The sequence below is a fragment of the Vidua macroura genome, chromosome 1, assembly GCF_024509145.1.
Source record: "Vidua macroura isolate BioBank_ID:100142 chromosome 1, ASM2450914v1, whole genome shotgun sequence".
NCBI classification, from domain to species: Eukaryota; Metazoa; Chordata; class Aves; order Passeriformes; family Viduidae; genus Vidua; species Vidua macroura.
The window spans coordinates 21,374,581-21,384,663 of record NC_071571.1 but is presented as its reverse complement, the minus strand read 5'-3'; the positions used below and the strand labels follow the sequence as shown (position 1 = coordinate 21,384,663).

Sequence of the window (10,083 nt, the reverse complement as noted above, 5' to 3'; positions counted from 1 at the left end):
GAGCGGCGACCAGCGCCGGCCAGGGGCGGTGGCGGCAGGGAGCACTAAGCCCCCAGTGCTGAAAGCCTGAGCTCCAGCCATACTACTGAGCATTAGGCCGCCAGGTTGAGAGCACTGATACAGAAAGATTCCCAAGCTGTTTGTCTGACAGATTTCTTGAGTGATTTGAACTGCAACCAGTCCAGTTATTGGAACTGTTCCTTCTGCCGCAGTCCCTGCCCATGTCCATGTCCAGCCAACCTGGGACCTCGCACCCTTCAGCCGCAGCTCTGAAAAACACGTGGGTCATCCCTCACACAAGTGGCTACACACACAAAATACACTGTGAATGCTGGTTTTTAATTTGGTCTACTAAGTACAGAATAAAAATACTATTAAATTAATTGATAAACTACCCTCCAAATGTAACCACTTAAGAAAAAAAAATCCATCCCTCTTGTATCAATTAATTATTTATATTATTTATATTCATGCCTCTATACATTTATGTACATCATCTATGGTAGGTACTTCTGCATTTTTTAATCCACTAACTTCCATAAAATCATACCAAAAAACTAATTTGAGGGGAAACAAGTCCAGGTTAAACTAAATCAGGAATTAACAACAAAACAATCCGAGTAAATTTAAGTAAATAGGAGATTTAAAAAAAAAAAAACAAACTGAAAGCATCTCTGAAGCACCGGTGCCCTAATGAAGAAGCTCGGCTCTTTCAGGGCCAAGAAGCTGTGCTTAACCATGCTGCGCACTACGGTGAATGTGGAAGATGGTCGCACTTGTGAAGATTTGTTAAAGGCTGAGGGCAGACTGCAGGAAACACTGAATGGAACCAGTCCTTAACTGTCACCCTGGTCACAGAACACCACGCCCGTGCACAGCACGGCGCACACCGCACTGCAGAGGGACACCCCTGTGGCTGTGAAGTTGCTATGAAGCACCTGCTGACCTGGCCCTGGCTGCGTTAGCTGACAAACGACTAAGCAGGTCTGCCATCGCCTATGCGCCAGGTCTCGGGAGCGTTCGAGCCCTGGGAACGCCAGTGGTGAGCCTGCCTGCCAAGGGCAGGCCCCCGGCACCAGCGCTTTGTGGCTGCTTTGCACTAACGCTACGGCCGCTTCGCGATGCGGCCTTGAGCGCAGCCCCCCGAGCCGCCACAGCGGGACGCGCCCGACCGACCCCCACGCCGCTCCTGCTCAACCCGCTCCAGACACCGCCCCGCCGCGGAGAGACTCGCCCGCCGCGGCCGGGGGCGGAGCGGGGCCGGGCCAGACCGGGGGCGGAGCGGGGCCGGGGGCGGAGCAGGGCCGGGCTGCGTGCTGCGGCGTGTTCCTGGAGCGCGGGACGGCCGAGGTAGGGCCGGCTTTGTGCCGGCGGGCGCGGGGCAGCTGCGGCCTGGGCCCCGCGGTCGGGCAGCCGGAGGCCGCTCCGCTCCCGGGGCCGTCTGGGCCCGCGCCGGCCCGCAGTGCTTGGCGGGCGAGCGGCTGGCGACCCGGGATGCGGCGGCCCGGGGAGAGGGTGCTGCGGTCCCGGCGGAGCCCTCGCCAATGGGGACCTGGAGGCGGCCGCAGCGCGTTGTGCTGGGGCCGTGCTTAGCCCGCGTTTCGCTGTTGCCAGGGGCTGGAGGAGCCCCCGGAGCGCTCCGCGGCGGAAGCGGCTGGCGCGGTTCCTGGCGGCGGTGGAGGTGGGCGGCGTTTCTCCGATCTCCCTTCCGCCGGAAGCGAGGGCGTCGGGGCCGTGGTGCGAGGTGGAGGAGTTGTGTTCGTTTGTTCACTCGTTGCTCTATTTCCCTATACCTGCACGCTTGTTTTCCTCAGGGGTGCCCATTTTGAAAAGAAAAATGCAATCTGAACTGTGAACATGTTCCATGGTTTGGTTTTTTTTGTACGTATCTGTTGCTGATTTTGTCAAAGGTCATCAGAGCATCCCCAATTGAGACCTTTTAAAGGAGATAACGCAGAGCTCATTTTTTAAAAATTATCAGAAGCTTCCATTCTAAGTCACACGTAAGAATTCTCGTGGTCATTTCCATTTTTCACTTGTGTTCACTTTTTGGTTGTTGCTATTGTGATGGTAAGCAAAAGGGATTAGATAACTTCACGAATGATAGCTCCATGAAGGACTAATAGGTTAAGTCGGCAGATCTTTATTCTTACATCTCAGATGCAACCATTCTGGTTGCTTGGGAGCTGAGGGGAATGGCAGCCCTGTCCTCCCCAGGTGGTTTCTCCGGTCTCCACTGTTGCAGGCAGATAACTGGGTTGGATGGACCATCACCGAGGTGGCCCAGGGTATTTCATAGATTATTCTGAGAGTACTCAAGAGTGCCACGGTGGTTTTTTATGTATTTTGGAATTCTCCATTTTACTGTTCTCTGAAAACTCCTTTAGTGGTTTTGACTTTCATTTTGGATAGCAGTTCACATTGCATTGATACAGTTCTGTTCAAGGCAGAATCACAGACCATCTTGAGTTGGACAGAATTCATTCACAAGGATCATCAAATCCAGTTCCTGGCCTTTCCAGTCCAACTCATGGATGGCCCCCAGAATCACACCATGTGCATCTTTCTCCTCCAGACAAGAGTTTAACTGAGTGAAAAATCTATCCAGATAGCTGTTGCTTGATGGCAGTGCACTTGGGTCAAGATGGTATTTGTCTTTTTATATCAAGGTGGCTCACTACCAGTACACAGAGAACTGGTATGACTAGCGAAATGGTATCTTTTGGGTGGCAGCTTTTAGGTGTTCATGAGCTGTACATAAATGAAATCTATATGCCTGCTTGGGTAACTAGGAAACCTAGGAGGGAGTCATGTCATGGTTCTCCTGATTAGAAACCTGAGCTGCGCTTATTCTGTGAGCTTGCCAGTGCAACAATGAAGATGGCACTAGTTCCCACGCAGGAGCATGGGGGCTTTGCAATTTACCAGGGACTGCCATCAGGCTTGACCTCATGTCTTCACTGCTACTCTGGACTAGATCAGAGCAAGAATAATTACACTTTCTCCACTCCTGTTCAGTTTTTCTCACCCCTGAAGGCATTCTCCAGGTGACACAAAAGACCCCTTCTGAACTTCTAGAGGCTTGTAGGGAATTGCCTTCCTTCCCTGAAAGCATAAACTGTTAAAAGAGTCTGCAAGTTTTTATCACACCTTCCACATACAGAAAAACACAAAGGCAGGACTAAAGATTGAAAAAACAGATTTATAAAAATCCTAAATAAATGTAGGAACTTGTTTCATGTTGTGATTCAGTTCTTGCTTTTTTTTTTACCTCCCATGTCACAGGGGGCAATGCAGCTGTGCAACAGCGAAAATGGTGTGGTCCTTCAACCTGTGATTCTGGGGATGGGTTGTTGTTTGGTTGGGCTTGTGGGTTTTTTTACATCTACAATACCTCCAGCTGCTTTTGTTTAGCTTTAGAAGGGTCTGTTGTCACTGCTGTTGCCATACTGTCCTGTCCAGCTTTTTTTAATTTATTTAAAAAAACCCAGCTCCACACCTGCCCTTTGGAGAATGTGTGATGGATTAGTGCCCTGAGGAGGCTGATAGATGCCAGTATCACTGACATACGGCGTTTCTCTTCTGCATTTCCAGAAGAAGCTTCTGGTAGCAATGTCCACAGCAGACAGTACAGTATTTGAACTAATGTCTTGCTCTTTCTTCCTAGAGAGACAAAACACAGAACCACCTCAGGATGTCTGTAATTCAGCAAGGGACGGCAACACTTCGGAAAGCAAAGAAAACCACTGTAAAAACGTGTTTAGATAACCCCTTTGTTTTCCAATGGAAAACCATAGATGGAGAAGATATGCATTTTATACTAGAGACCTTAGAAGAAAGGATTAAACATATTGGACTTAAAAAGATTGAGAGTCCAAGGAGGAAAAAACGTTCCCTTACAAAAAAGCAAACAGAAAGAAAGTGTGATGCTGGCACCAATGAATTCCCTAAAGAGGAAGCAGAAAGCCACCAACAAAAACCAGGATGGACTGACATAAGTATCAGAAGACAGCTTGCTATTGGAGTTAATGAAGTTACAAAAGCATTGGAAAAGAATGAACTTCTTCTCTTGCTGGTGTGCAAGTCTGCCAAACCTGCCATGATCACGTCGCACCTGATCGAGCTGAGCGCGAGCCGTGCCACACCGGCAGGGCAGGTGCCACGGCTCAGCGAGACCGTCGCGCCCCTTCTTGGCTTAACATCCATTTTAGCACTGGGCTTCAAAAAGCAGTCTGACAAATTCACTGAAGCAATAGCAGCAATAATTCCAAAGATACCAGCTTTGGAAGTGCCGTGGTTTCAGTACAGAACTGAAGAATCCATGGCTTATGCAGATACAGATTCTTCAGAAAATCTGGAACCTGAAGAGCTTGCAGAGGTGCTGGGGGATAAGCTCCCAAGTCAGAAGAGGAAGCATACGGAAAGCAATCAGCCTGATCTTTCAAATGTAATTTTGCAGCCTTTGAAAATCAAGAAAATTGTCCCAAATCCCAATAAGATAAAGAAACCACCTCGCAAAAAGAAAAAGGCTTTTTCAGCATAACTGAGTTTGGTTTGTTCTATTAAACAGATTTTTAAATGCAGGATGGAGTACAGTTCTAACAGTTCTTTTAGGCTTTACAGTGTAAAGGTCTTGAGTACAAGGAGAACTTCATGTTGTATTTGGCTGAGGTACTTTCTGCTTTAATAAAAAATATTGCTCAGACTTGAGTGTTAGTCTTTACTGGGGGTAAGTATTTTCATTTGCAGCTGGAGACCAGAGTTAAAGCTGGTAATGAACATGTCAAAGTAATTTTAAGACATAATTTATGCTTCTTTGGAATGAATACAAAGCATTAAATGAACTCTGTCTTTTTACACAGATGAACATGCTTTAAGCAAAAGCGATTTAAGTATAATTACTCAAACAAATAAATACCAAAAGTGAAAGTTTATTTAAACAAAGGTCCATGCCAATAAAACTCTTTTAAAGCTGGGTTCAAGTAAATAGCACAGGCAGACTTCCCTTTTCAACTCTTATTTTTTGCTGCTGAACAACTTGTTTTGATCACAAATGTACGCAGACTTGGGTTCCACCTGATACCTGGTGCATGGCATGCTGAAGGAAAAGCTATTTCCAAATACAAAACCAAATGACTACTGCTGCAGTTTAAAAAAAATACTTCCATATGCAAACTATTAACACATATCCTGTGAGAAAATGTAAACCTAAACTCCATTAGCTCTCTTAATGAAATCTAAAATTATTTCCCAGGAAATTGACATAAGCCATATACTGTTTTATGTAAAGTAGATGAGAACTGTTACTGCTACAAGACAGAAAATGTATCATGTAATTTCTGAGTTTCCTTTAATTTTACTGGAGACTATGAAAAAATTTCCTAGTGAGGGAGCTGGGTTGTAGGAAGGAAGGGAAATAGCACTGCAATTCAGGCAATCAACAGCCTAGGAATTTACTTGTAGAAGAAAGCATAAAATACCTTGAGTAACTTTTGTTGTTCCTTAAAAGGTAAAATTTACATGTATTTTTCAGAGATTTGCTAATCCAGATTTCCACTGCCATCCAATAGCTCATCTGTATTTTGAATTTATTTAGAGATTACTTTAGTTCATAATAGCAACTACAAAGGCAGGCAGTAGCAATGAGCAGTAATTCTGTAGTCATGATGCTCCTTGAAGTTTAAACACAGCATTTAATGCTACAAATTGTTTCCATGTCTGAGGGTGCAAAAAGAGCTGAGATTTCTTTGCCTTGCTTCATAGTCCTTTATACACATCCTTTTTTTGGATTTCTGAGTGCATAAAACTTGGAAGGCATGCTAGCACTAGTGTGTTTCATTCCCAGGCTGGCTAACCATAGCATAAGAATTGTAGCATTTAGCATAAGGATTAGCTTTGGTTAAAAGCATAAGCACAGCAATTATCTTTCAAGCACTTCACTGCCTGCCCAGGTCTATCTCTGTCTTCAGGGATTTGGGTTCCCTCAGCAGACAGGAAGTTACTTTGGGAAAGAAATAACAGATGTTTAAAAAGCCAGGTGGGAAAGGTGGTAGAGCAAGCTTTATATTTGCCAATCCTTTGCAAACACGTGTTAGGTTCTGAGGAGTCTTACCTTCATAGCAGGACTAATGCACACAGGCTCAACCTTAGAAACAAGAGACGGGTCTCTCCTACTGAGCTCCTGGCAGTGGCCCCACACAGATATTCACCTTTTGTTTAGTACCTGCTTAGGAAGTCAAAGTGAGTTGCCACAATTTTCACCTCCAGAGTCTTATTATGTGGGTGCAAGCTGGAACACCTTCAAGATTCAAGTCCTGTTGATGCTGTGATATTTCAGCAAAACACGACAGGTGGAGAGCACTCAGCAGGAACAGAAGAGGCCATGCTTAACACAATGAACATGAACAGAACTCTTCAAGAGCTGCCCCAACACTCAGGCTTAGATGCCTGCTTCCCTCATGCTCTGGCTGATAAATTTTCTCTCTCACCTACAGTGCTGCACAGCTTCTACAGGAGCATGTCTCTGCCCTCCAGCCCCCTAGTGAACATGCAGAGGGAGCCAGACAAGACAGAAGTTTATCCCCTGGATTCAGAAGCAAATGGCACTATTTTACTAGAAGAGAGCACAAGACTGGCCACGCTCCTTCCTTCATGTGCCCTAACCTGAAGATTTAGGCAAAAGCCAGGCTGCAGGAAACCCAGGTTCAAGTCTGTCTTCTACCTGGACGTACTTGGTCCTATCATGGCCTCAGTTTTACAAAGGACAATACTTGGGAGGATCTGCCTTCTGATTTCAGAGGAGAAAAAGAAATCATCTGCCTAACATTTCTTCCACTCACAATTTTTTGAGGGGAAGGAAGGCAGAGAACATGAACATATCCTTCACCAGGGCTGTGATCACCTGGGCTGTCTCAGCAAGGAAGTATTTAAGCCATGAGGACAGAGCTATGCCCTGCTGTCCCACCTCACCTCAAGCAGCCCTGAGAGAGGACTGCTGAGGCTCTGCCTTTAAGAGCTGAAGCAGAACACATTGAGCTCCTTGGTGAACCTCATCCCAGAATGCTCTATGAAAATGTCTGCCAAGGAGGCAACATCTTGTCTTTTAGGAATTAAAAAAGTCTTTGCTGGGGTCAAGATTAAATCCTTCTTGTTACTTCAGGTATCACTACCATCAATTATGTTTTCAGGCACTTAATTCTGCTCAGGCCTCAGAGTCCAAGCTGTCTCTGCACCACCTGTTTTGACTGCTACTAGTAGGGAGGTATCAAGAGTGGCCAGAGATGTAAAGCCCAACTGCACCATGAGATCGCTCCTAAGTCCTTTTAAACTCATGAGGTCCTGAGCTGGTGCACAACCAGGGGTAAAACAAACCACGTTCAGTCCCTTCCTTTGTTTGAAGGAGGTTGAATGCTTTAATCAGCTATAATGCAGTAAGGGAAAGTATTTATCACTGTTTCTAGGGCAGAATCCTCTCACCACAATTCAACAAGAAAAAGAAACCAAACCACAAACCATTCACACAGTGGAAAAGGAGCGGGAAGAAAGAAAAACCCCACTGCTACAAGGTAGTGGGTAGGGCTAACAGTTATGAAGAACAGACAAATTTATCTTCATGTACAGAATTAAACTTCCAGCAAAATCTGCTGTCAGAATTACAGGCATGTTTAAAAGGAAAGTTAGACATTTGCATTTCATGAGATATTCAAGTCACATTCAAAAGATGCTCACAGCACAGAGGCTTCACTACCACAATTTGGCACTTTCAGCTAGAACAGTTTCTTAACACAGATTTTCTCAGTGCTCACGATTCTGCAGCATCCATGAGCTGAAAGAACTGCTATCATCTCTAGCTATGACGCTATGCTGGAATGCATATAAAGTGCTTCAGAAGCCACTCCCATTGCTGAGCATTCATGAGGGAATTAAAACAGCTCCACCCAACAACAAAGATCAGCCCTCCTACATTTCAGGAAGTGCAGTACAGAGACTTCCAAGGACCGAGGGCAGAGCATTTCTCTTTTGCTTACCAGCCACATATATAGCAAAACTTCTTGTTCCAAAGTCAGGATAAAAACACTACCAGGAACAATTTATGAATACATATTTACACAAGGTACTTTTCATTAGAATTACAGACTTCATAGGAAATAAAAGTAGACAAAGGAATATGTGCAATTTCGCAGAAGCGTTGAAAACATTCAAACTATAAATATCCTGATAGCACTACTAAAATTCTTAGTTTTACACACAGGCTGATGTTATTCTACTGAGGAAAAACTAAGGTATTGTGCCACAACTGTAAGTTAAGTACAGTAATGTATTCTCATTCTGGCAACACAGGTTACACCTGCACTGAACAGTGCAATACTGTTAAATCAATCCACTGATCTATTGAAGATCAAAGTACAAATCTGTATTTTTTATTGATTTGGCAGCGTTGCTTATGGAGAAACAAATGCACTAGTTAAACCAGTACACTGTCATACTGCTCCAGTTACAAAAACATCCAGGACTTTCATAGAGCTACAAAGGTATCATACTTCATGATTTTCCCCCAAATGATGATATCCATGTTAAGTAAATAAGCAAAGATACTCCAGTTTGTATCCTTCATTCTGTTACACTGACATACTTACATCACCACTTAATAAATAGAAATGCAGCAGTTCATCCACATAATAGCAAATATTTTTGTACCCTAATCCACCACTGAAGTTCAGTTTGTACAAAACAGTCTTTTCTACAGAGTGGAAAAAAATACTTTCTTCTCATCCAGGTGCAAGCTAAGCTTTGAAACTTAAATGAATGTGCTTTTTATTCTTTTCATGGACAATAGAAGAGTTTCATGAACCGTCTGAACTATCTGAAAATGCATAAATTTGGTCACATGTGGATGTTTTCACTGATCAGATTTAATGGACTATTTCAGTATCACTGACGTTGTGCTTTTACTCCTCTTGAACAACACCATTTCAAGAGTTATGGAGATCAAATTAACTCAAACGATGACCTCAAGAGTTCTAGAAACATAAGCATTCTCATTGTAACACAAGACCAACCTAAAGGAAGAAGAAAAATATAGTATTTTAGTTCAAGTATGACAGTAAATCTAAACATCAATAGTCTTCTGCATCTCAATTATGGATCATAAACAGGGCCAATTACATTATATGGCCCATTGTTGGCCAGTGTAAATTAATGTACCATTACATCTAATGGAATTCAGGAACTCATTTTTCTCCCTTACCTTTTCAGATTCCATGCCTGGACATCTCCAATTGTACAAGTAATACTGCAAATTTCCATCTCCAATCCCAAACTTGAGTTTTTCCAGGAATGTTTTGTTTTCCATTAAGTCTAGTGCATTGAACACATCAAATCCTTTCTGGCAACAGCAAAACATTTTTAAAATTTTACTTTTGAAATTTTCAAATGACACAAAAATGATACTTTACAGAGTGGCATATGGTATCCAAGAGACTTAGGCTAATTAAAAGGAAAAAATACAGTGGAATAAATCTTGCCTTTTAATTAGGCACACACACGAAGACATTTTCTCTATAAAAACTAAAGTATAATGCACAACTGTATTTGAAGATTAGCTCCAAAAGGGTATGAATTTTAAAGCCATTTTCAGGGCCTAATGTCTAAAGAGTCCCTAAAGCATTTTTCATTATTTTATCCTTACAGACATGCATTTTTTTACAGTGTTCTGACACATATGGCCTATTCTAGTTGTAGCTGCATAAATGCAGTTACTCTGTTTTTCAGCAATTTATCATTCTGTTAATGATAAACATATTTTGTGATTTAATCCTTTTCTGAAGTGCCATTCTCTTTAGAATTCAAATCTTTCATGTGATTCTCCCTCCCTTACTTATGCACCCTCTATCAACTCCTCTTTTCATAAACATCCCAAATTCACCACAAAGAGACATTTTTTGTCTCAGAAGAGCCACATGGCTGAATCAGTCTCAAGAGTTTCTTCTCCATTAACACATGCTCAAATCCTTTCTCCTCACTGGGAACTCTTAACAAGCAACCTAAACCCCAGATCTGGTAAGCCATTGCAGCAATAATCAT

General features: G+C 43.3%; 2 protein-coding genes across 11 annotated transcripts in view; one reads left to right on the top strand and one right to left on the bottom strand.

The window, feature by feature from the left end:
• The first annotated feature begins 548 nt into the window (after window positions 1-548).
• RPP38 (ribonuclease P/MRP subunit p38) lies at window positions 549-4,705 on the top strand. 7 transcript variants are annotated; one of them, XM_053991237.1, is made up of 3 exons: window positions 549-1,042; window positions 1,615-1,744; window positions 3,668-4,705. In XM_053991237.1, the coding sequence occupies exons 1-3, from the start codon at window positions 999-1,001 to the stop codon at window positions 4,541-4,543; spliced, it is 1,050 nt and encodes a 349-aa protein (XP_053847212.1). In that variant the 5' UTR covers window positions 549-998; the 3' UTR covers window positions 4,544-4,705. The 7 variants fall into 7 exon arrangements, with proteins under 7 accessions (XP_053847212.1, XP_053847227.1, XP_053847249.1 ...); XM_053991284.1 differs by lacking the exon at window positions 549-1,042 and adding an exon at window positions 1,067-1,350; XM_053991252.1 differs by lacking the exon at window positions 1,615-1,744 and having other exon boundaries at window positions 688-984.
• A 1-nt stretch (window position 4,706) lies between these two features.
• NMT2 (N-myristoyltransferase 2) overlaps window positions 4,707-10,083 on the bottom strand; it is a 34,734-nt gene continuing 29,357 nt past the window's right edge. For all 4 annotated transcript variants that reach the window (XM_053991202.1, XM_053991223.1, XM_053991208.1 and 1 more), the window contains 2 exons: window positions 9,248-9,385; window positions 4,707-9,059 (listed from right to left, as the gene is read on the bottom strand). In XM_053991202.1, coding sequence (XP_053847177.1) covers window positions 9,039-9,059; window positions 9,248-9,385 — 159 coding nt within the window. In that variant the 3' untranslated portion in view covers window positions 4,707-9,038. The remainder of the gene's footprint in view (window positions 9,060-9,247; window positions 9,386-10,083) is intronic.